The following is a 25,790-nucleotide window of genomic DNA, read 5'->3' as shown; positions in this document are numbered from 1 at the left end:
ACACACACACACACACACACACACACACACTCACACACAGACACACACACTCACACAGACACACACACACACACACACACACACACACACACACACACAGACACACACACACACACAGACACACACACACACACACACACACACACACACACACTCACACACAGACACACACACTCACACAGACACACACACACACACACACACACACACACACACACACACACACACACAGACACACACACACACACAGACACACACACACACACACACACACACACACACACACAGACACACACACTCACACAGACACACACACACACACAGACACACACACACACACACACACACACACACACACACTCACACACAGACACAGACACACACACTCACACAGACACAGACACACACACACACACACACACACTCACACACAGACACACACACACACACACACACACACACACACACACACACTCACACACACACGACTGACCTCAGGACAGACGTCTTGAAGCTGGTTGTCGGTGATTCGCATTGCGGTGATGATGCAGAACACTGACGACCCCTGTCACAGTGTCGGGAGGGAGAGGGGAGAAAGAGAGAGAGAGGGATGGGGAGAAGGGAGAGAGGGGGGAGAGGGATGGGGGGAAAGAGAGAGAGAGGGATGGGGAGAAGGGAGAGAGAGAAATGGGGAGGGGGAGAGAGAGAGAGATGGGGAGAGGGGAGAGGGATGAGGGAGAGGGGCAGAGAGGGAGACACCCAAGGGGGGATAGAGAAAGGGAGAAAAGGCAGAGAGAGGAAAGAGATGGTCGGGTAAGGAGAAAAGGAGAGGAAGGGAGAGGGGGATGGGCAGAGAGAGAGGGGTGTGAGAGTGGGAGGTGGGAAGGGGTGGAGAAGGGGAGAGGGAAGGTGGGGGGAGGGGAGGGGGACGGGGGGGAAGAAGGGGAGGGGGACAGGGGAAAGCAGGGGAGGTGGTGGAGAGGGGGGAGGGGAGTGGAGGAGGGGTGGAGGAGGAGGTGGTGGAGAGGGGGAGGGGAGCGGAGGAGTGGAGAGAGGGGGTAGAGATGGAATGGTGGGTGGAGGGGAGAGGGGGGAAGATGGGGAGAGGGGTGGGGAAGGAGACAGGGGAGTGGGGGAGGGGAAGAGAAGGATGGGGAGAATGAGGGGTGAGGTGGGAAGGGGGGATGGGGGGGGAAGCGAAGGGTGGAGGGGAATGTGGTGGGGAGAGGGGGATGGGGAGGGGAAGCGAAGGGTGGAGGGGAATGTGGTGGGGAGAGGGGGATGGGGAGGGGAAGCGAAGGGTGGAGGGGAATGTGGTGGGGAGAGGGGGATGGGGAGGGGAAGCGAAGGGTGGAGGGGAATGAGGGGTGAGGTGGGGAGAGGGGATGGGGAGGGGAAGCGAAGAGTGGAGGGGAATGAGGGGTGAGGTGGGGAGAGGGGGATGGGGAGGGGAAGCGAAGGGTGGAGGGGAATGAGGGGTGAGGTGGGGAGAGGGGGATGGGGAGGGGAAAGGGGAGAGTGATGGATAATTAGAGGCAGGAACGTCTTTTTGTCGGGTGAGACGAGGAGATGCAGGCTCGAGATTCAAAGTTCAAAGTAAATCTATTAGCAAATTTGTCGCCAGAGATTCACATTCCTGCAGCCATTCTCGATAAATCTACAGCATAATCACTGTAACAGAATCAATGACAGACCGGCCAACTCGGACAACAGACTGCGCGAATACAGAAAGAAAGAAATAATAAATAAATAATCGATAAATATCGAGACAGTGAGATGCAGAGTCCGTGAAAGTGGGCCCCATCTCCCACTCTCTTTGACCCACGTCCGTCAGGAAAGAGGTACAGGAGCACCGGGGCCAGCTCTGTCAGACTGGGTAACTGTTTCTTCCCCCGGCTGCGATACCCTGGCACCGGGGCAGGGAGACGTTCACTCTACAGGCAGATTTGAATGATATTTATGAAGTTATTTGTGATAATAGGCTCCTGGAGATTGCCAGAGCCAGGGGAGGCAGTGCGGACGAGCTCCCGCTATCTATTAAATGCTCCCGACGGCGTACGTCTCAAACGGCCTCGGACAACCAAGTCAGGCTCCTAAACCCGGCAGAACCGTTTCTATGGACAGAGGCGGTAAGCCTCAAAGCCGCTCGCTCCGGGCAGACGGGGCTCGTCAGCAGCTCGTCTGGGAGAAGGGAAACTCTGATCTCAAACCCCCGCTGCCCAGCGGCCGGACCCACTGGCGGGGGAGGCTTCGGGGGCGAACCCCGAGGGAAAAGTCTAGAGCTGGAGTCCACTGTGGCCCAGAGGAACGATGTTTCATTTGGTTGTATAAATGTACAGTCAGACAATAAACTTCAACCCGAACATCAAGTTCCCCCCGTCCCCCGACACTCCCCACCGTTCACGGTGCGTGTCCGACCCTCGTACACCGAGGTCCCCCCGTCCCTCGACACTCCCCACCATTCACGGTGCGTGTCCTACCCTCGTACGCCGAGGTCCCCCTGTCCCTCGACACTCCCCTCCGTTCACGGTGCGTGTCCTACCCTCGTACGCCGAGGTCCCCTTGTCCCTCGACACTCCCCTCCGTTCACGGTGCGTGTCCTACCCTCGTACGCCGAGGTCCCCCCGTCCCTCGACACTCCCCACCGTTCACGGTGTGTGTCTGACCCTCATACGCCGAGGTCCCCCCGTCCGTCCACACTCCCCACCGTTCACGGTGCGTGTCCGACCCTCGTACGCCGAGGTCCTCCCCTCCCTCGACACTCCCCACCGTTCACGGTGCGTGTCCTACCCTCGTACGCCGAGGTCCTCCCGTCCCTCGACACTCCCCACCGTTCACGGTGCGTGTCCTACCCTCGTACGCCGAGGTCCCCCCGTCCCTCGACACTCCCCACCGTTCACGGTGTGTGTCCGACCCTCATACGCCGAGGTCCCCCCGTCCCTCCACACTCCCCACCGTTCACGGTGCGTGTCCGACCCTCGTACGCCGAGGTCCCCTTGTCCCTCGACACTCCCCTCCGTTCACGGTGCGTGTCCTACCCTCGTACGCCGAGGTCCCCCCGTCCCTCGACACTCCCCACCGTTCACGGTGCGTGTCCTACCCCCGTACGCCGAGGTCCCCCCGTCCCTCCACACTCCCCACCGTTCACGGTGCGTGTCCTACCCTCGTATGCCGAGGTCCTCCCGTCCCTCGACACTCCCCACCGTTCACGGTGCGTGTCCTACCCTCGTACGCCGAGGTCCCCCCGTCCCTCGACACTCCCCACCATTCACGGTGTGCTTCCTACTCGCAGACTCCGAGGGCCCTCCATCCCTCCCCGCCCGCCGTTCACGAGGATGAGTTTGTACCTGTGGTGGGATGACATAGTCAGCCACATCGAGGACACGTTCAGAATCGTTTTCGAAATGTGCTCTCCCAAATCCTTTCACCTTTGTAATAACTGAGGATTCAATGTTTGTCTCCTTCGTTTGATAAGCCTTCTCGTGCAGAAATACCCAGCTGTGGGCAAAGGGTGGGAGGGTGAGGCCTGCCTTCTCCCTTCTCTCTCCTGACTCATCCCTCAGCCCCCCTCCCTCATCTCTTTCTCTCCCTCCTTCTCTCCCTCTCCCTCCCTCCTCATCTCTCTCTCTCCCCTCTCCCTCCTCCCCTCCCTCATCTCTCTCTCCTCCTCTCCCCCTTCCCTCCCTCCTCATCTCTCTCTCCCCCTCCCTCTCCCTCCCTCATCTCTTTCTCTCCCTCCTCTCCCTCCCTCCTCATCTTCTCCTCCCTCCTCTCCCCCTTCCCTCCTCATCTCTCTCTCCCCCTCCCTTCCCTCATCTCTCTCCTCCCTCCTCTCCCCCCTCCCTCCCTCCTTCTCTCCCTCTCCCTCCCTCCTTCTCTCCCTCTCCCTCCCTCCTCATCTCTCTCTCTCTCCCCTCTTCCCTCCCTCATCTCTCTCTCCCTCCTCGCTCTCCCCCTCCCTCCTTATCTCTCTCCTCCTCTCTCTCCCTCCCCTCTCTCTCTCCCCCTTCCCTCCCCCCTCTCTCCCCTCTCTCTCTCCCTCCTCCCCTCTCTCTCCCTCCCCCCTCTCTCTCTCTCCCTCTCCCCCCTCTCTCTCTCCCTCTCTCTCTCTCCCCCCTCTCCCTCTCTCTCTCTCCTCCCCTCTCTCTCTCTCCCCCTCTCTTCCTCCCTCCATCTCTCCCCCTCCCCCTCTCTCCCTCCATCTCTCTCCCTCTTTCTCTCCCTCCCCACTCCCCTCCCTGACCCTCGGCCCTTACCCCACGAAGTAGACGATGATCAGGAGCTGCATCAGACGGTTCAGTATGCCGACGGTCCAGCTCTTCACTACCACCGACTTGGGGGTCTCGTAGGTGAAGAAATTCTCCAGGAAGCCCATGGCAGGGGAGGGGGAGGGTCTGCACGCCTGGAGAGAGAGAGGGAAGGGGTGGTAGTCTGGTCCCTGCGCCTGGAGAGGGGGGAGAGAGAGAGAGAGAGAGGGAGGGAGAAGGGGGAGGGAGAGAGGGGGAGAGAGAGAGAAAGAAAGAGAGAGAGAGAGAGATAGAGAGAGAGGAGAGAGAGAGGGAGAGGGAGAGGGAGAGAGAGAGGGAGAGGGAGAGGGAGAGAGAGAGAGAGAGAGAGAGAGAGAAGGGGGAGGGAGAGAGGGAGGGAGAAGGGGGAGGGAGAGGGGGGAGAGAGAGGAGAGAGAGGAGAGAGAGAGGGAGGGAGAAGGGGGAGGGAGAGGGGGGAGAGAGAGGAGAGAGAGGGAATGTTTGTGTGAGAGAGAGAGAGAGTGAGAGAGAAAATGAGAGGGAAAGAGAGAGAGAGGAGGAGGGTCCTCCCACCCTCCCACTTGGAGAAAGAGGGAGGGAAGGAGAGTGAGAGGCTGGTCTCCCACGTTCTGGAGGGAGAGGGAGTTACCCACGTGCCCAGAGGGAGGGTGTTGTCGAGGGGCTGCACTTGCACACAGACACGTCACTGGCTGTAGGAGTGAACCAGGCCCCCTCCCTCCACGGGGAAATCAGACAGCCCTTCCCGGAACCAGCATCTGTGTGTGGGGGGGGTGGGGAGCTGGGAGGAGGGAGGGACGGAGATAGGGGGAGGGGCAGGTGGCGACAGAGAGAGAGGAGGGGAGAGGGAGGGAAGGGGAAGGGGGCAAGGTGAGGGGTAGAACAGCACTGGGAAGGAGGCAGAGGGCGATGTGCGAAGGGGAACGAGGAGAAGCTCATCAGTCTCCCCCGTCCACACCTTCCCTCCGCAGGGTTTACACCCTCTGCCTGCCTGGGTCCCTTCATTCCTGCCCTACTGCCCTCAGTGGGGATGCCACTGTGATCGTCTCTCTGCCTCCAAAGCCCACAGCCTCAGTCCCTCTCATTCCATTCTCTCTCCCTCTCCCTCCCTCTCTCACTCCCCCTCTCTCTCTCCCCCTTCCCTCCCTCTCTCACTCCCCCTCTCTCTCTCCCTCTTTCTCTCTCCCCCTTCCCTCCCTCTCTCACTCCCCCTCTCTCTCTCCCTCTTTCTCTCTCCCTCTCCCTCCCTCTCTCACTCCCCCTCTCTCTCTCCCTCTTTCTCTCTCCCTCTCCCTCCCTCTCTCACTCCCCCTCTCTCTCTCCCTCTTTCTCTCTCCCTCTCCCTCCCTCTCTCACTCCCCCTCTCTCTCTCCCTCTTTCTCTCTCCCTCTCCCTCCCTCTCTCACTCCCCCTCTCTCTCTCCCTCTTTTTCTCTCCCCCTTCCCTCCCTCTCTCACTCCCCCTCTCTCTCTCCCTCTTTCTCTCTCCCCCTTCCCTCCCTCTCTCACTCCCCCTCTCTCTCTCCCTCTTTCTCTCTCCCCCTTCCCTCCCTCTCTCCCCTATCTCTCTGTCACACCACCTCCCTCTCCCTCCCCCCTCTCTCACCCCCCCATCTCTCTCTGCCCCAGGCACTCTCCCCTTTTCTCTTTCCCCATCCCTCTCACTCTCCCCCTCCCAAACTTTCACTCAGCACCCGCCCCTCTCTGCCCCAGACGCTCTCTCTTTCCAATTAATCTCACTCTCCCACAGTTCCCCTCTCTCACCGGGGCAGTGACAGGGAGCAGCCCGCTCACCTCTCTCGCTGCGGGTCGGGAAGGGTCGGGGAGACCGTGCCAGCGCGCAGGCAGCAGCGACTCACTGGCGAGGCGGGGAAGAAGCCGCAAGAGCATTATCGTCTAGAGAGTGCTGTGAAATGCGATTGCCGCCAGCGAACACGTCATTACGGCGGTGGAGAGATAAGGCACTTCTGGGAGAATCTGCCCTCAATCCTCCCGGGGGCCTCCTGGCTAATACAATCGGAGGAGAGAGATCTGTAATGCACTCCCAATTAAATCAGCCATCACTCCCCACACAAGAAGCTGGCTATCGATCCTGAGCTGAGGGGGAGGGAGGGAGCCCCAAGCCGATCGGGGAGGACAGCTTCTCTCTGCCTGGAGCCCGAGGGACCTCCTCGCTGTCCAGTGAACGGAGTGGGCCAGCTCGTCACCCAACACTCTCGCAAACTTCTGCGGAAGGTGCCCCGACCGGTGGCGTCCGGCACGGCAATCGGAATCCAGGACCAACCGGTGGAGAACCGCGGCCACGTCCCCTCGCCGCCACCCGGAGGACCTGCAGGAGGGCAACGTACACCGTCAGAGAACCCCTCAGCCTCCCGTCGGGCAAGAGGTCACACTTGCGCGCGTTTCCCTGCTCCATAGGAGAGCACAGCCCAGGAGCAGGCCGTTCGGCCCACAAGGCTGTGCTGACCCGGATAAAAATCAAATGAGAAACACCCCAAACACCGATCCCCCCCCTCCCTACACCCTGTCCCTATCCCTCCATCTGCCTCTCCAAACGTCTCTTACAAGCCTCCAATGTATTTACTTTCAACACCACTCCCGGAGTTAAAAAAACATACCCCTCACATCCCCCCTCTCATGTTCAATGCCAGCCCTCTGGGATTAGACCCTGCGAAACAGATACTCCCTGTCCCCTCTATCAATGCCTCTCATAATCTTATAAGACCAGAATAGGCCATTCGGCCCATCGAGTCTGCTCTGGCATTCAATCATGGGCTGATCCAATTCCTCCTGTCATCCCCACTCCCCTGCTTTCACCCCAGACCCTTTGACGCCCCGGCTAATCAGAACCTGTCTGTCTCTGCCTTAAACACACCCAGTGACCCGGCCTCCACAGCCTCCCGTGGCAACAAATTCCACAGATTTACCACCCCCTGACTGAAGTAATTTCCCAGCATCTCTGTTCCAAATGGGCGTCCTTCAATCCTGAAATCGTGCCCTCTTGTCCTAGAATCCCCTACCATGGGAAATAACTTTGCCATATCTAATCTGTTCAGGCCTTTTAACATTCAGAATGTTTCTATGAGATCCCTCCCTCATTCTCCTGAACTCCAGGGAATGCAGCCCAGACGTTCCTCATACGGAAACCCTTTCATTACTGGAATCATTCTCGTGAATCTTCTCTGAACCCCCTCCAGTGTCAGTATATCCTTTCTGAAATAAGGAGCCCAAAACTGCACACAGTACTCCCAAGTGTGGTCTCACGAGTGCCTTATGGAGCCTCAACATCACATCCCTGCTCTTATAGTCTATTCCTCTAGAAATGAATGCCAACATTGCATTTGCCTTCTGCACAGCCTGGAGGTTAATCTTTAGGGTATCCTGCGCAAGGACCCCCAAGTCCCTTTGCATCTCTGCATTTTCAATTCTCTCCCCATCTAAATAATAGTCTGCCCGTTTATTTCTTCCACCAAAGTGCACGACCATACACTTTCCAACCTTGTATTTCATTTGCCGCTTCTTTGCCCATCCCCCTAAGTCTCTCTGCAGACTCACTGTTTCCTCAACACTACCTGCCCCTCCACCTATCTGTGTATCACAAGCAAATTTAGCCACAAATCCTTTAATCTAATAGTCCAAATCATTGAGCCGCATCGTAAAAAGCAGCGGTCCCAACACCGACCCCAGTGGGGCTCCACTGGTAACCGGTAGCCAGCCAGAATAGGATCCCTTTATTCCCTTTCTCTGTTTTCTGCCGATCAGCCAATGCTCCACCCACGCTAGAAACTCCCCTGTAATTCCATCGGCTCTTGCTAAGCAGCCTCACGTGTGGCACGTGAAAATCCAAGTTCACCATGTCTACCGCAGCTCCTTTGTCTACTCTGCTTGTAATTTCCTCAAAGAATTGCAGTCGGTTTCCCTGGCCAGGATTTTCCTTTCAGGAAACCACGCTGGCTGTGGCCTATCTTGTCGTGGGCCTCCAAGGCACTCCCTAATCTCATCCCTGACAATCGATTCCAACAACTTCCCAGCCGCTGATGTCAGGCTAACATGTCTCTAGTTTCCTTTCTGCTGCCTCCCACCCTTCCGAGCAATGAAAGGCCCGCCAACGGTTGCCCAGCCAGCGCGCAGAAGATAACAAACCGAGCAAACAGCACCAAAAGAAAAAAAAATCATATTAATAATAATCGATAAATAAGCAATGACTATCGAGAACGTGAGATGATTTAGGATTTATTTAAATCTTACATCCATCCCACAACTTCAGGTCCAGTCAAGTCAAGTAAAAAAACAACACAATAACTACACTAGACCATTGGCGGAGTTCCATTGGAATATATTTTATTGGCTGATCCATTTCTTTGTCAACCCCATTTCCTGCCTTCGCCCTGTAAAATTGCACTCCCGGACTAACCAGGTATTTGTCTACCTCTGCCGTAAACACGCCCAGTGACCTGGTTTCTACAGCCAACTGTGTGCAATGAATTGTAGAAATTCACCTCCCTCTGGCTGAAGAAATCAAGTCACTTCTATTGTCATTTTGACCATAACTGCTGGTACAGTACACAGTAAAAACGAGACAACGTTTTTCAGAACCATGACCCAGTACAAAAACTAGACTGAACTAAAAACAACACAGAGAAAGCTACACTAGACTGCAGACCTACCCAGGACTGCATAAAGTGCACAAAACAGTGCAGGCATTACAATTAATAATTAACAGGACAATAGGGCAGTAAGGTGTCAGTCTAGACTCTGGGTATTGAGGAGTCTGATAGCTTGGGGGAAGAAACTGTTACACAGTCTGGTCGTGAGAGCCCAAATGCTTCGGAGCCTTTTCCCAGACGGCAGGAGGGAGAAGAGTTTGTATGAGGGGTGCGTGGGGTCCTTCATAATGCTGTTTGCTTTGCGGATGCAGCGTTTGGTGCAAATGTCCGTGATGGCGGGGAGAGAGACCCCGATGATCTTCTCAGCTGACCTCACTATCCGCTGCAGGGTCTTGCGATCCGAGACGGTGCAATTCCCGAACCGGGCAGTGATGCAGCTGCTCAGGATGCTCTCGATACAACCCCTGTAGAATGTGTTGAAGATGGGGGGTGGGAGATGGACTTTCCTCAGCCTTCGCAGAGAGTAGAGACGACACCCCCCCCCCCAGTAGGCCCAACGACAAGCTGCTCCCTATGTCCTCGAACGACCAGCAATGACGCGCCCTCCTCCACCTTTTACCGGGTCTCACTCGGAGAAGTTGGGGAGGAGGGAAACGCGATGGAGGAGCCGTGCCGTGTCCCCAGTGGCAGCCACAGGGCTGGGGCTTTTGAGGAGTGAGATTTAGCCGTGTCACCCCCTCAGAGGTGACTGGTGTTTCCCGTGACAATGGCAGAGAGGACAGAATCTCCGAGCGAGGCTGAAAGTCTTTAAGTCATGAGTTGACCCAAAGGAGGAGAAACGAGGCAAAACCAGAGAGGGGAGGGGTTTCAACAGACAGCAGGTGCAGGAGTAGGCCATTCGGCCCTTCGAGCCAGCACCGCCATTCACTGTGATCACGGCTGACCGTCCACAATCAGTACCCTGATCCTGCCCTCTCCCCATATCCCTCGACCCCGCTATCTATAAGAGCTCTATCTAACTCTCTCTTGAATGCATCCAGAGTCTTGGCCTCTGCTGCCTTCTGGGGCAGAGCATTCCACATATCCACCACTCTCTGGGTGAAAACGTTTTTCCGCATCTCAGTTCTAAATGGCCCACCGCTTATTCTTAAACTGCGGCCTCTGGTTCTGGACTCACCCATCAGCGGGAACATGATTCCTGCCCCCAGCGTGTCCAATCCCTTCATAATCTTATATGTTTCAACGACATCCAGAGCCGCATTAAACAGGCATCAGCTGCCTTTGGGAGACGTTGGTGTAGAGTCTTTCAGAACAGGAGCCTTCGTCCCTCCACAAAGGTCGCCGTACACCAAGCGGTCTGTGTCACCACCCTCCTTTATGGCTGTGAAGCTTGGGTAACCTACAGCCGCCACATCAAGTCCTTGGAGCACTTCCACGTCAGCTGCCTTCAGCGCATCCTGGGAATTACCTGGCGTGAGCGGGTGCCTCACACTGAAATACTCGTAAAGACCAATTGCAGAAGTATTGAGGCCATGATCACCCAGCGTCAGCTGCAGTGGTCGGGGCAGGTGATAAGGATGCCCCCACGTCGGCTACCCCGCAGAGTGTTATACGGCCAGCGACATCATGGTCGATGCTCAGCCGGAGGGCCGAAGAAGCGCTATAATGATCAGATGAGGAATGCTTTAAGGAAGCGCGAGTTCAGACCCGAGGACCTGGAGGATGTTGCTGCTGACCGTAACACTTGGTGACAGCTGTGTAGGGATGGGGTTCGTATTCTGGAGATGGAAAGAACAACCAGAAGACAGCCAGGAGAAATGCAGCCACATATACGTGTCCCACCTGCAATGGTGGGACCAGGATAGGACTGCAGTCATCAAACCTTCCCTCCCAGCCTTGCACCCCAGAGAGGACACCGTCCACCAGAGGCACAGACCCACGATATCCCGGGATGGATCGGCGGCTGCTGATGACAGACCCACGATATCCCGGGATCGATCGGCGGCTGCTGACGACAGACCCACGATATCCCGGGATCGATCGGCGGCTGCTGACGACAGACCCACGATATCCCGGGATCGATCGACGGCTGCTGACGACAGACCCACGATATCCCGGGATCGATCGGCGGCTGCTGACGACAGACCCACGATATCCCGGGATCGATCGGCGGCTGCTGACGACAGACCCACGATATCCCGGGATCGATCGGCGGCTGCTGACGACAGACCCACGATATCCCGGGATCGATCGGCGGCTGCTGACGACAGACCCACGATATCCCGGGATCGATCGGCGGCTGCTGACGACAGACCCACGATATCCCGGGATCGATCGGCGGCTGCTGACGACAGACCCACGATATCCCGGGATGGATCGGCGGCTGCTGACGACAGACCCACGATATCCCGGGATCGATCGACGGCTGCTGACGACAGACCCATGATATCCCGGGATCGATCGGCGGCTGCTGACTACAGACCAACGATATCCCGGGATGGATCGACGGCTGCTGACGACATGGGGAATGACCATTTGATTCTGGTGGTGGTGGTGGGGGGAAGAGCGAGAGAGAGAGAGAGAGAGAGAGAGAGAGAGAGAGAGAGATCGGATGAGAGGGTGTGTGAATGAGCGATAGTGTGTGGACAGGGTTTGTGAGTATTGTGTGCAGTTCTGGTCACCTCATTATAGGAAGGATGTGGAAGCTATGGAGAGGGTGCAGAGGAGATTGACCAGGACGCTGCCTGGATTAGAGAGAGGGTGCAGAGGAGATTGACCAGGATGCTGCCTGGATTAGAGAGGGTGCAGAGGAGATTCACCAGGACGCTGCCTGGATTAGAGAGGGTGCAGAGGAGATTGACCAGGATGCTGCCTGGATTAGAGAGGGTGCAGAGGAGATTCTCCAGGATGCTGCCTGGAATAGAGAGGGTGCAGAGGAGATTCACCAGGACGCTGCCTGGATTAGAGAGGGTGCAGAGGAGATTGACCAGGATGCTGCCTGGATTAGAGAGGGTGCAGAGGAGATTCTCCAGGATGCTGCCTGGATTAGAGAGGGTGCAGAGGAGATTGACCAGGATGCTGCCTGGATTAGAGAGGGTGCAGAGGAGATTCTCCAGGACGCTGCCTGGATTAGAGAGGGTGCAGAGGAGATTCACCAGGACCCTGCCTGGATTAGAGAGGGTGCAGAGGAGATTGACCAGGATGCTGCCTGGATTAGAGAGGGTGCAGAGGAGATTCTCCAGGACGCTGCCTGGATTAGAGAGGGTGCAGAGGAGATTCACCAGGACGCTGCCTGGATTAGAGAGGGTGCAGAGGAGATTGACCAGGATGCTGCCTGGATTAGAGAGGGTGCAGAGGAGATTGACCAGGATGCTGCCTGGATTAGAGAGGGTGCAGAGGAGATTTACCAGGATGCTGCCTGGATTAGAGAGGGTGCAGAGGAGATTCTCCAGGATGCTGCCTGGATTAGAGAGGGTGCAGAGGGGATTGAACAGGATGCTGCCTGGATTAGAGAGGGTGCAGAGGAGATCCACCAGGATGCTGCCTGGATTAGAGGGGGTGCAGAGGAGATTGACCAGGACACTGACTGGATTAGAGAGGGTGCAGAGGAGATTGACCAGGATGCTGTCTGGATTAGAGAGGGTACAGAGCAGATTGACCGGAATGCTGCCTGGATTAGAGAGGGTGCAGAGGAGATTGTCCAGGATGCTGCCTGGATTAGAGAGGGTGCAGAGAAGATTGACCAGGATGCTGCCTGGATTAGAGAGGGTGCAGAGGAGATTGACCAGGATGCTGTCTGGATTAGAGAGGGTGCAGAGGAGATTGACCAGGATTCTGCCTGGATTAGAGAGGGTGCAGAGGAGATTCTCCAGGATGCTGCCTGGATTAGAGAGGGTGCAGAGGAGATTGACCAGGATGCTGCCTGGATTAGAGAGGGTGCAGAGGAGATTCTCCAGGATGCTGCCTGGATTAGAGAGGGTGCAGAGGAGATTGACCAGGATGCTGCCTGGATTAGAGAGGGTGCAGAGGAGATTCTCCAGGACGCTGCCTGGATTAGAGAGGGTGCAGAGGAGATTCTCCAGGACGCTGCCTGGATTAGAGAGGGTGCAGAGGAGATTCACCAGGACGCTGCCTGGATTAGAGAGGGTGCAGAGGAGATTCACCAGGACGCTGCCTGGATTAGAGAGGGTGCAGAGGAGATTCACCAGGACGCTGCCTGGATTAGAGAGGGTGCAGAGGAGATTGACCAGGACGCTGCCTGGATTAGAGAGGGTGCAGAGGAGATTGACCAGGACGCTGCCTGGATTAGAGAGGGTGCAGAGGAGATTCACCAGGTCGCTGCCTGGATTAGAGAGGGTGCAGAGGAGATTCACCAGGACGCTGCCTGGATTAGAGAGGGTGCAGAGGAGATTCACCAGGATGCTGCCTGGATTAGAGAGGGTGCAGAGGAGATTCACCAGGATGCTGCCTGGATTAGAGAGGGTGCAGAGGAGATTCACCAGGATGCTGCCTGGATTAGAGAGGGTGCAGAGGAGATTGTCCAGGATGCTGCCTGGATTAGAGAGGGTTTAGAGGAGATTGATCAGGATGCTGCCTGGATTAGAGAGGGTGCAGAGGAGATTGACCAGGATGCTGCCTGGATTAGAGAGGGTGCAGAGGAGATTGACCAGGATGCTGCCTGGATTAGAGAGGGTGCAGAGGAGATTGACCAGGACGCTGCCTGGATTAGAGAGGGTGCAGAGAAGATTGACCAGGACGCTGCCTGGATTAGAGAGGGTGCAGAGGAGATTCTCCAGGATGCTGCCTGGATTAGAGAGGGTGCAGAGGAGATTGACCAGGATGCTGCCTGGATTAGAGAAGGTGCAGAGGAGATTCACCAGGATGCTGCCTGGATTAGAGAGGGTGCAGAGGAGATTGACCAGGATGCTGCCTGGATTAGAGAGGGTGCAGAGGAGATTGACCAGGATGCTGCCTGGATTAGAGAGGGTGCAGAGGAGATTGACCAGGATGCTGCCTGGATTAGAGAGGGTGCAGAGGAGATTCTCCAGGATGCTGCCTGGATTAGAGAGGGTTCAGAGGAGATTGACCAGGATGCTGCCTGGATTAGAGAGGGTACAGAGGAGATTGACCAGGATGCTGACTGGATTAGAGAGGGTGCAGAGGAGATTGACCAGGATGTTGCCTGGATTAGAGAGGGTGCAGAGGAGATTGACCAGGACACTGCCTGGATTAGAGAGGGTGCAGAGGAGATTCTCCAGGACGCTGCCTGGATTAGAGAGGGTGCAGAGGAGATTGACCAGGATGCTGCCTGGATTAGAGAGGGTGCAGAGGAGATTGACCAGGATGCTGCCTGGATTAGAGAGGGTGCAGAGGAGATTGACCAGGATGCTGCCTGGATTAGAGAGGGTGCAGAGGAGATTGACCAGGACGCTGCCTGGATTGGAGAGGGTGCAGAGGAGATTGACCAGGGCGCTGCCTGGATTAGAGAGATTGCAAAGGAGATGAAAAATGAATGAAATGAAAATGTGAAATGAATGAAAATGGAAATTGAATTATTTTTATTTTCATTGCATAGTACAATTTTGTTATGCACCAATACAGCGGGAATGAGTTTGCAACTCTCGTACTCAATGCTATAAAACAACAAATAAAATAAACAGACAATAAATAAAGTCAATGATCAGCCAGTAGAAACGATGTCCAGCAGAAAAAAAGTGCAACCCAGATGCATGACAGGCATAAAACCAGTATTAAGAGTAGCAATATGACAAATTTATGGACGAGGCTTGATCGATTGGTTCAGAGCAATTATAGCTCTGGGGAAAAGCTATTTTTCAGTCTGGAAGTGCGGGCAGAGAAAATCTTGTAACGTCTGCCAGATGGAAGAAGATCAAGCAGATGATTGCGAGGGTGTGTATTGTCCTGACAGATGCTTGGAGTTTCCCTTAGGCAGCGTGAGCTGTAGGTGTCCTCCAGGACCGGGAGCCACGTCCTGACGATCTTCTGTGCGCTGGAGACGACCCGCTGAAGTGCTTTCCCATCAGCTGCCGCACAACCGAGATGCCACACGGAGACGCAGTGTGTTAAACATAGAACAGTACAGGCCGACCATTTACCTTGTATGTTCTGACAGACAGACATACTTCATTGATCCTGAGGGAAATTGGGTTTCGTTACAGCCACACCAACCAAGAATAGTGAAGAAATATAGCAATATAAAACCATAAATTATTAAATAATAAATAAGTTAATCGTGCCAAGTGGTAATAAGTCCAGGACCAGCTTATTGGCTCAGGGTGACTGACACTCGGAGGGAGGAGTTGTGAAGTTTGATGGCCACAGGCAGGAATGACTCCCTGTGACGCTCAGTGTTACATCTCGGTGGAATGTACTCCTGTGCCTAACCAGTACATTATGGAGTGGATGGGAGACATTGTCCAAGATGACATGCAACTTGGACAGCCCCCTCTTTTCAGACACCACCGTCAGAGTCCAGTTCCACCCCCACAACGTCACTGGCCTTCAAGGGGGATATTACATATAGAACATAGAACAGTACAGCACGGTACAGGGTTTCCAAGAGTAAACCTAGCAATTATAGGCCTGTCAGTTTGACGTCAGTGGTGGGTAAATTAATGGAAAGTATTCTTAGAGATGGTATATATAATTATAGAACATAGAACAGTACAGCACATTACAGGCCCTTCGGCCCACAATGTTGTGCCGACCCTCAAACCCTGCCTCCCATATAACCCCCCCCCACCTTAAATTCCTCCATATACCTGTCTAGTATCTCCTAAACTTCACTAGTGTATCTGCCTCCACCACTGACTCAGGCAGTGCATTCCACGTACCAACCACTCTCTGAGTGAAAAACCTTCCTCTAATATCCCCCTTGAACTTCCCTCCCCTCACCTTAAAGCCATGTCCTCTTGTACTGAGCAGTGGTGCCCTGGGGAAGAGGCGCTGGCTGTCCACTCTGTCTATTCCTCTTAATATCTTGTACACCTCTATCATGTCTCCTCTCATCCTCCTTCTCTCCAAAGAGTAAAGCCCTAGCTCCCTTAATCTCTGATCGTAATGCATACTCTCTAAACCAGGCAGCATCCTGGGAAATCTCCTCTGTACGTGCTCTGGGACAGCTTCTTCCACCAGGCCATCAGACTGATTAATTCACACTGACACACTGTATCAGTATATTGACTGTACATAATATTTATTATAATTTTTTTCATTGAGAGTAGGGGAGATTCAAACATGAGGACTTGATTTGAGAGTTGGGGGGCAAAAGTTTAAGGGTAACACGAGGGGGAATTTCTTTACTCAGAGAGTGGTAGCTGTGTGGAACGAGCTTCCAGTAGAAGTGGTGGAGGCAGGTTCGGTATTGTCATTTAAAGTAAAATTGGATAGGTATATGGACAGGAAAGGAGTGGAGGGTTATGGGCTGAGTGTGGGTCGGTGGGACTAGGTGAGAGTAAGTGTTCGGCACGGACTAGAAGGGCCGAGACGGCCTGTTTCCGTGTGTGATTGTGATATGGTTATATGGGCCAGTGGGACTAGGTGAGAGTAAGCGTTCGGCACGGACTAGAAGGGCCGAGACGGCCTGTTTCCGTGCTGTAATTGTGATATGGTTATATGGGCCAGTGGGACGAGGTGAGAGTCAGCGTTCGGCACGGACTAGAAGGGCCGAGACGGCCTGTTTCCGTGTGTGATTGTGATATGGTTATATGGGCCAGTGGGACTAGGTGAGAGTCAGCGTTCGGCACGGACTAGAAGGGCCGAGACGGCCTGTTTCCGTGTGTGATTGTGATATGGTTATATGGGTCGGTGGGACTAGGTGAGAGTAAGCGATCGGCACGGACTAGAAGGGCCGAGACGGCCTGTTTCCGGGCTGAAATTGTGATATGGTTATATGGGCCAGTGGGACTAGGTGAGAGTCAGCGTTCGGCACGGACTGGAAGGGCCGAGACGGCCTGTTCCCGTGCTGTAATTGTTATATGGTTGTACGGTTATTACAAATCACTATGAATTGCTCAGTAACGTGAAGACCTTGCCTCCCTACGTCCGTGAAGGATGTAGGAAATGAAGACAATTGAATGCCATGTCTAAGCTTGCTGACGACACCACTCTCGTGGCCTGGATCTGAGCTGGTGATGAACCAGCAGGGAGACCGAAAACCTGGCTGATGGGACCAAGGAGCTGATTGCTGACGTCAGGAAGAGGAAACTGGAGGTCTCTCGGGGGATCAGAGGCGCTGGTGACCTGCCGGTAGAAACGGTTCCACTGGGTTTGGTCGTTTAAGCCATACCAGGGGGCCGGGTTGTCAGAGGCTGTCTGGGTCGCTCCTGTTACCTCCCCCCAGCCAGAACAACCTTCAGGAATCTGGACAGGGTCAGTGGCTTTAAATTCCTCGGTGCGATCGTTTCAGAGACCCGTCCTGGGTCCAGGACACATGGGCAATTACGAAGAAAGCACGGCAGCATCTCTGCTTCCTCAGGAGATTCGGCACAAAGTCTAAAACGTTGACAAACTTCTGCAGATGTGTGGTGGGGAGTATATCGACCGGCTGCATCACGGCCCGGGATGGAAACACCAACGCCCTCAAATGGAAAATCCTACAAAAAGTATTGGATACGACCCAGTCCGTCACGGGTGAAGCCCTCCCCACCACTCAGCACATCGACACGGAGCGTTGTCACAGGAAAGCAGCGTCCATCATCAGGGACCCCCACCACCCAGGACAGGATCTCTTCTTGCTTCTGACATCAGGGAGGAGGTACAGGAGCCTCAGGACCCACACCACCAGGTTCAGGGACAGTTATCACCCCTCAACCATCAGGAAGGAGGAACAGGAGCCTCAGGACCCACACCACCAGGTTCAGGGACAGTTATCACCCCACAACCATCAGGAGGGAGGTACAGGAGCCTCAGGACCCACACCGCCAGGTTCAGGAACAGTTATCACCCCTCAACCATCAGGAAGGAGGTACAGGAGCCTAAGGACCCACACCACCAGGTTCAGGGACAGTTACTACCCCTCAACCATCAGGAAGAAGGTACAGGAGCCTCAGGACCCACACCACCAGGTTCAGGGACAGTTATTACCCCTCAACCATCAGGCTCCTGAACCAGAGGGGAGAACTTCACTCGCCCCATCACTGAAATGTTCCCACAACCCATGAACTTACTTTCAAGGACTCTTCATCTCACGTTCTCGATATTTATTGCTTTTTTTTTTGATTTCGCACGGTCTGTTGTCCTTTCCACTCCGGTTGAACGTCCGGTCTTTGATTTGTTCTGCTACGGTTATGATTCTCTTGTTGATTTATTGCGTTTGCCCACAAGAAGGTGCATCTCCAGGTTGTACGTGTATGTACTTTGATTATAAATTCACTTTGAAGACACGTACAGAAAATCACACACACACACTCTGACACGGCCACGGCCCAGTTCCCCAGAGAAGAAGGTCAACAAACCTTGTTTCAGGCCCCGATTCCCTGAGATCTTGTGGAGGGAGAGCAGAGAGGGGCACCGGCGTCCTGTGGGAGGGGGAGGGCGGAGAGGGACTTCCGGGGCCCTGTTTGGGGGAGAGGGATGGTGTCACCGGGAGTGAAGAGGGCTGGAACTGTGGCGGAGTCATTGGATCGGGGTTGGGGAGGGCGCAAGCAAAGGGACGTGTGAGCGTGCGAGGGCATTTCGGCCCGTGCTCGTCAAGGGGGTGGAGTGAGTGTGCCAGGAGTGAGGGAAAGAGGGGGAGAGGTGAGGACGCGAGGGCTACGACATAGAGGGAGGTAGGTGTGAGGGATGTGGAGGCGAGGACGGTTGGTGAGTGTGTGAGGAGTGTGGCATTGGTGGGTGAGTGTGCCCCGGTTGTGGTGTTGACGGGTGAGCGTGTGCAGGATGTGGGTGTGCGATGGATGGGTGAGTGTGCCAATGCTGTGGTGCTGCCAGCTGAGCGTGCGAGGGAGAGGGGTGACTGGGTCCAGGTTTAGGTGGAGCGTGAGAGGACTGAGACATCGTGGAGGGCAGGGGGGTAGGTGCAGGTCGAGTGTGCCAGGGTTCTGGAGGAAAGGGAGATGGATGAGTGTGCGATTGTGGAGATGGGTGAGCATGGGTAGGGTGAGTGTGCGGGAGTTGTGCAGGAGATGGAGATGGCTGATTGTGGGGAGGGTGAGCGTGTAAGGGTTGTGGAGGACGTGGATTTGGGTGAGCGTGCGAGGATTGTGGGAGAGATGGAGATGGATGCGTGTTCAAGGATTGTGGAGATGGAGATGGGTGGGTGTGTGACGGTTGTGCAGGAGATGGAGCTGGATGAGTGTGCAAGGATTGTGGAGGAGACAGATGAGTGTGCAAAGGTTGTAGATGTGATGGAGATGGGTGAGTGTGTGAGTGTTGTGGAGATGGATGAGTGTGCGAGGGCTGTGGAGGAGGTGGGTGAGTGTGTGAAGATTGTGGAAGTGATGGAGATGCGTGAGTGTGCAAGGGTTGTGGGGGAGACAGAGGTGGGTGAGTGTGCGAGTGTTGCGGATATGGAGATGGATGAGTGTGCGAGGGCTGGGGAGGAGACAAGTGAGTGTGTGAGGGTTGTGGAGGAGGTGGGTGAGTGTGTGAAGGTTGTGGAAATGATGGAGATGGGTGAGTGTGCAAGTGTTGTGGAGGAGACAGAGGTGGGTGAGTGTGCGAGTGTTGAGGAGATTGAGGTGGGTGAGTGTGTGAGGGTTGTGGAGGAGGTGGGTGAGTGTGTGAAGGTTGTGGAGGAGACGGTGGGTGAGTGTATGAGTGTTGTGGAGGAGATGGAGGTGGGTGAGTGTGTGAGTGTTGTGGAGGAGATGGAGGTGGGTGAGTGTGTGAGGGTTGAGGAGATGGAGGTGGGTGAGTGTGTGAGTGTTGTGGAGGAGATGGAGGTGGGTGAGTGTGTGAGGGTTGAGGAGATGGAGGTGGGTGAGTGTGTGAGTGTTGTGGAGGAGATGGAGGTGGGTGAGTGTGTGAGGGTTGAGGAGGAGGCGGTGATGGCTGGGTCTGCGAGGGGAGAGTGTGAGGGGCAGAGGGCGGGAGGGCGAGGGGGGAGATGGGCAGGGGCGAGGTCAGGGGCCGTGGAGTCAGGCGCAGTGTCAGTCGGTGGGACTGGATCAGGAACTGGGCCAGCTTCAGCTTGGAGGGGTGGGGATGGGGCGAGGTCAGGGGTCGTGACCTGGGTCGGACAGGCCGGGGTTGGATTTTGACGGAGGGTGATGGTCGGGGAGGGGTTGAGGGTTGAATCAGGGCAGAGGGCGAAGGTTGGACAGGGGTCAAGGATTGAACTCGGGAAGAGGGTGAAGATCGGGCAGGGATAAAGTATTGAGTTTGGGCAGAAGGTGAAGGGCGGACATCGGCAACGCGTTGGTTTTGTGTCGAGGGTTGAACTAGGGCCGAGGGTGAAGTTCGGGCAGGGGTCGTGGGTCGGCTTTGGGCAGAGGGCGAAGTTTGGGCAGGGGTCGTGGGTCGGCTTTGGGCAGAGGGCAAAGTTCGGGCAGGGGTCGTGGGTTGGCTTTGGGCAGAGGGCAAAGGACGGGCAGGGGTCGTGGATTGAACTAGGGCTGAGGGTGAAGTTCGGGCAGGGGACGTGGGTTGGCTTTGGGCAGAGGGCGAAGTTTGGACAGGGGTCGTGGGTCGGCTATGGGCAGGGGGCAAAGGACGGGCAGGGGTCGTGGATTGAACTAGGGCTGAGGGTGAAGTTTGGGCAGGGGTCGTAGGTCGGCTTTGAGCAGAGGGTGAAGTTCGGGCAGGGGTCGTGGATTGGCTTTGAGCAGAGGGCAAAGTTTGGACAGGGGTCGTGGGTTGGCTTTGGGCAGAGGGCGAAGTTTGGACAGGGGTCGTGGGTTGGCTTTGGGCAGAGGGTGAAGTTTGGGCAGGGGTCGTGGGTTGGCTTTGGGCAGAGGGCGAAGTTCGGGCAGGGGTCGTGGGTTGGCTTTGGGCAGAGGGCGAAGTTCGGGCAGGGGTCGTGGGTTGGCTTTGGGCAGAGGGTGAAGTTCGGGCAGGGGTCGTGGGTCGGCTTTGGGCAGAGGGTGAAGTTCGGGCAGGGGTCGTGGGTCGGCTTTGGGCAGAGGGTGAAGTTCGGGCAGGGGTCGTGGGTCGGCTTTGGGCAGAGGGTGAAGGTTGTGCCAGTGGTTGAGGGTGAGAGGTCGGGGTGGAGGTCAGGGGTCGGACTGGGGGTACAGGGTCCGGGGTGAGAGGTCGGGGTCCGGGGTTAGGGGTCAGCTGGGGTGGGGGGGAGGGCGGGCTGACGGTCACCGGGACTTTCCTCACAGCCGCCGCGTTGCCCATCCGTTGGGTTCAAACAACGGGCGCCCGCCGCACCCAGCCAATCAGAACAAAACCAGCTCCCCCCTCCCTTCTCTATTGGTCGGGCAGGCTGTCCATCAGCAAATCGCCATCTCCACCCGCCTCCCGGCCAATCCGAGCGACACCCGCTTTTCTCTCCCTTCGCTATTGGCCAGACCGGCTGTCAATCAGCAGATCGGCACCACCCGCCTCCCGGACAATCCGAGCGACACCCGCTCTTCTCTATTGGCCAGACCGGCTGTCAGTCAGCACCACCCGCCCACTAGGCGGCCGCCTTTCAACCAGCTCCAGCCATTTACGGCGCTTCCCGCCGCACCCTTACTGCGCTCATTGGCCCGTCTAAGTGTCCGTCAGCCGGAAATCGGCCTCCTTGCAACCTACCCACATTCCCATTGGTCCCAGAGGTTGTTTGTCGAGGGGTTAAGCCATTCGCGTTGTGCCACTCCTCAATTGGTCAACACAGCTGTCTGTCAGCCAAGTCTCCTCCCACCCCGCGACGCAGAAATTCGGCCGAATCAAAATTTCCACAGTCCTTCCCTATTGGTTATCAATTATGTCTGTCCTCCGCTTTAGCCAATCGGAGAGATGAACACCGTCTCTTCCCTGAGTCCCACCTCACACTTTCTGTCCCTCTCATCTTTCCATTGGCCTGAAAGGCTGTCCGTCAACGAGGCCGCTTGCACCTTCGGCGCTGCTTGCTCCCTACCATTGGCTCCAACCTCTGTCAATCTAACGACAGCCCCGCCATAGCTGAGCACCTCCTCCTTTCCTATTGGACTTCAGCCTCTCCCATTGGTAAGGACTTGTCCAAACCCGCCGCAAATTCTACCTTTTAATTGGTCCAAGAATCTGTCCTTTACAAGACTGTCTTCAGTCCCAACCAATTGGGACTCGTCCCGGTGTGTGTCAATTTCCCTTCCTCATTGGTTGTGCATCAGCCGACAGTTTCCGCCCCCTCACCCAAAGGCAGGAAGTCCCGCCCTTGCCTTTCGTTCCCACCAATCAGTGTCTTACCCATGCTCTTCTGTCAGTCACTCTCCGGGCTCGTCACCCACCCAATCGACTCCCGGAGCCTGCCGACCCGCCCGCGCTTCATCTTTTACGGCTCCCCATTGGTGGGAGATGCACATGACGCCACACACCCGCATCCGCAGATCCCACCACCTCCTCCCCAACCCGCCCACCGACTGCGTCAGCAACCCCGAGTTCAAGCTTATTCCCCCACCCATTGCTTCGGCGGCACGTCCATCCAAGCTCATTAGCCAATCCCCGGTCTCAGCATGTGTTTTTCCCCTGTGCTTGCTAGCTATTGGCTGCCGCCGACATGACGTCAACGGGCACCGACTGCGGCTGACGGCATCACTGTCACCTGACGTCGCCCCGATCCCCTCCACGTCAGTCAACTCGCCCCGAACCAATTGCCCATCTGCCCCCGGTGGATTGGCTGAAGGTGCCAGTCCGTCAACAGGCACCGACCTGTCGCTTCGCACAAACGCCGCCGATTGACGTCCCGCCCCCTTCGTCTCCCGTCAGTTAACCCTCCCGGACAAATCGCAGACCGCTGATTGGCTTGTCCCCGCTGCCACCAATCCCGCCTTTCGTCGCTGTCCGTCAAAGCAAGCGGTGCCAATTGCCGCCTGCTCCCGTCGGTACTCCGGTCGTTGATTGGTTGCCATCGCCGCCCGCCGCCTGACATCCCGCCCTCTTCCCCGTCCCGTCCATCAAGCCATCTCTGGCCAATCGTTTCCGGCTCCCGCCGGCTCTCGGCTTCTGATTGCCCTACGATGCAGATCCCGCCTCCTTAGCCTCACGTCCGTCAGCTGGCCGGAGACCTATCGCAGCCGTCTCCCGCCGGACATCCAGACGCTCATTGGTCAGCACGTCCCGCCCTCTGTGGGCGACGACCAATCGGCGGGCGCGACGGTAAAAGAGGCCCGAAGATGGCGGCTGGGCAGATCCGGGCCCGAGTCTCGGCCGACTGAGGAAGGAAGGAGGCGAAGAGGGCAGTGCAGGCGGCCGACCGCGGCTTCGGCTCCGGCTCCGGCTCCAGCCACGTCCGGGAGCCAGCAGCGGCCGACGTCCAGCCACGTACCGCCCGGCCCCGGGTCGCTGCGCTCGGCACAGCCCGCGGCCTGGGGCAGTGGAGGCAGAGAGAGGGCGAACCAGGGAGAGGGGGAGAAGGCGTTGGAGGGAGAGAGGGGGCAATAGGGGCGGGGAGGGGTGCACTGCAGGCAGCGAGGGCGATAGGGACTATTGGAGGCGGCAACAGAGGCGGGAACGGGTCTGCGGAGGGAAGGTCGCGGTGCTTGAGGTGTTTTGGAGGGAGAGGGGGAGGTTTTGAGGGGACGAGGAGGGAAGAAGGGATCATTAGCGAAGGAGGGGGCTTTGGAGGAAGGGGATACCCACTGGAGGGGAAGAGGGGGCTTTGGAAGGAGAGGTAGGCTATTGGAGGGGAAGAGGGGGCTTTGGAAGGAGAGAGTAGGTGTTGGAAGGGAGGAGAGGGCTTTGGAGGGAGAGGTAGCTTATTGGAGGGAGGTTATCCAAGGGAGGATAGAAGGAAGAGGGAGGGTTTTTGGTGGGTGAGGGGGTATTGGAGAGAGGGAAAAAGTGTTTGGTTGCGGCAGGAGGGGGGAGGGTCTGATTGAAGCCTCGGGGTTGTCAGGGTGAGGGGGAGGTGAACTGACAGCTGGAGGGTTGGTCAGAAAGGTAGGGAGGGAAACGTTGACGTAGAGAGCGGAGTGGCACCACCCCTCTGGCCTGCTGCTGCATCAAGCCAGTCTGGCTTAAATCCCCAGGAGGGGACTGGGACTGGCTTACTCGGGGGGGAGGCGGTCCGCCACTGGGAATACTCTCCCCCCCCCCACCCCACCTGCAGCCCTCCGGGATTGTGACCCACCTGGAGTTTTGATCCCAGGAGAGACGACATGGACAAGGAGGCAGAACCAGAGTGCAGGAGTAGGAGGCTGGTGAGTGATGGGGCGGAGGGGTGGGGGCTGGAATTCTACCCCCCCTCTCCTCCCACTGCACCCCCCCCCCCCCGTCTCCGGCTCCCAGCAACGCCTTCCGACCCCTATGCTCTCCCTTTTTCCATCACACTCTCTGTCTCTATGAGCCTCCCCACATCCCTGTCACCTCTCCCTTCCCCTACCCCCCCTTCCTGCCTCCTTTAACCCCTCTTTCCCACATGCCACTCCCCATCTCCATCACCCCCCCTTCAACTTTATCCATCTCTGTCACCCAACATGACCCTCCCCATCTCCATTACCCCCTCTCTGTTCTGCTACCCTCCCTGCCTCTATCACCCCCTCCCCATTTCCGTCATCCCCTCCGTCTCCGTCACGCCCTCCCTCCCCTAAACCTTATCCATCTCTGTCACCCCCTGAGACTCTCCCCATCTCCATTAACCCCTATGACCCTCCCCGTCTCTGTCATCTGCTCCTTCCCCTACAGCCCCTCCCTGTCTCTGTCACACACTCGCTCCCCTACAACCTTACCCATCTCTGTCACCCTGTAGGACCCTCTCCATCTCCATTACCCCCTCCTACACTCCCCCCTCCTACACTCCCCCCATCTGTCACCTCACTCCCCTCCGACCCTCGCTGCCTCTGTCACCCCCTCCCTCCCCATCTCCGTCACCCCCTCTTTCCCCTATATCTCACCCTGTCTCAGTCACCCTCTCCCTCCCCACCACCCCTCCCTCCCCTACTTCATTCCTCCCCAACACCCATCCCTCCCACAACTATGGTGGTCTGTGAGACTCTATATCTCTTCTCACGTAACTTCACGTCTCCCTCCCCCCTCTGCATTCCTCTCATACCTATCTGTTCTTTGTCAACTCTCTCCCCCGCTCCCCCCCACCGCCTGGCAGCGAGCTGTGACGAGGCGCCGGTATGAGGACGACGGGATCTCTGATGATGAAATCGAAGGCAAGAGGACGTTTGACTTAGAGGAGAAGCTGTCCAGTGATGTGTACAGCGCAAGTTTCGTCCGCTTCATGGATGGCAAAGGTACCGATAGTGGTCCCCTCCCCAGCGAGGCCCAGTGGCCAGTCGGCCCGGGATCCAGCGAGGCCCAGTGGCCAGTCGGCCCGGGATCCAGCGAGGCCCAGTGGCCAGTCGGCCCGGGACCCAGCGAGGCCCAGTGGCCAGTCGGCCCGGGACCCAGCGAGGCCCAGTGCCCAGTCGGCCCGGGACCCAGCGAGGCCCAGTGGCCAGTCGGCCCGGGACCCAGCGAGGCCCAGTGGCCAGTCGGCCCGGGATCCAGCGAGGCCCAGTGGCCAGTCGGCCCGGGATCCAGCGAGGCCCAGTGGCCAGTCGGCCCGGGATCCAGCGAGGCCCAGTGGCCAGTCGGCCCGGGATCCAGCGAGGCCCAGTGGCCAGTCGGCCCGGGATCCAGCGAGGCCCAGTGGCCAGTCGGCCCGGGATCCAGCGAGGCCCAGTGGCCAGTCGGCCCGGGATCCAGCGAGGCCCAATGGCCAGTCGGCCCGGGATCCAGCGAGGCCCAGTGGCCAGTCGGCCCGGGATCCAGCGAGGCCCAGTGCCCAGTCCACCCCGGGGTTGGAGAAACAGCCCAGGTCCCGCCCACCGCCATGGTGTAGT

General features: G+C 57.0%; 2 protein-coding genes across 4 annotated transcripts; both read right to left on the bottom strand.

Moving 5' to 3' along the window:
- Positions 1-413: 413 nt before the first annotated feature.
- Positions 414-22,380, bottom strand: LOC132386924 (P2X purinoceptor 3-like). 3 transcript variants are annotated; one of them, XR_009509712.1, is made up of 5 exons: positions 22,022-22,199; positions 6,124-6,593; positions 4,257-4,402; positions 3,348-3,498; positions 414-565 (listed from the first exon to the last, which is right to left on the bottom strand). XR_009509712.1 is itself a non-coding variant. In XM_059959279.1 (5 exons), the coding sequence occupies exons 2-5, from the start codon at positions 6,152-6,154 to the stop codon at positions 425-427; spliced, it is 534 nt and encodes a 177-aa protein (XP_059815262.1). In that variant the 5' UTR covers positions 6,155-6,593; positions 22,207-22,380; the 3' UTR covers positions 414-424. The 3 variants fall into 3 exon arrangements, 2 of the variants coding, with proteins under 2 accessions (XP_059815262.1, XP_059815261.1); XM_059959279.1 differs by lacking the exon at positions 22,022-22,199 and adding an exon at positions 22,207-22,380 and having other exon boundaries at positions 6,059-6,593; XM_059959278.1 differs by having other exon boundaries at positions 6,059-6,593; positions 22,022-22,198.
- On the bottom strand, positions 18,496-22,026 carry LOC132386923 (uncharacterized). Its single transcript, XM_059959277.1, has one exon. The coding sequence runs from the start codon at positions 21,172-21,174 to the stop codon at positions 18,646-18,648; it is 2,529 nt and encodes an 842-aa protein (XP_059815260.1). The 5' UTR covers positions 21,175-22,026; the 3' UTR covers positions 18,496-18,645.
- Positions 22,381-25,790: the final 3,410 nt, after the last annotated feature.

This window comes from Hypanus sabinus, unplaced genomic scaffold (genome assembly GCF_030144855.1).
Source record: "Hypanus sabinus isolate sHypSab1 unplaced genomic scaffold, sHypSab1.hap1 scaffold_1396, whole genome shotgun sequence".
Lineage (NCBI taxonomy): Eukaryota > Metazoa > Chordata > Chondrichthyes > Myliobatiformes > Dasyatidae > Hypanus > Hypanus sabinus.
Note: the sequence above shows the minus strand (reverse complement) of the source record. Positions and strands in the feature narration are given on the sequence as shown.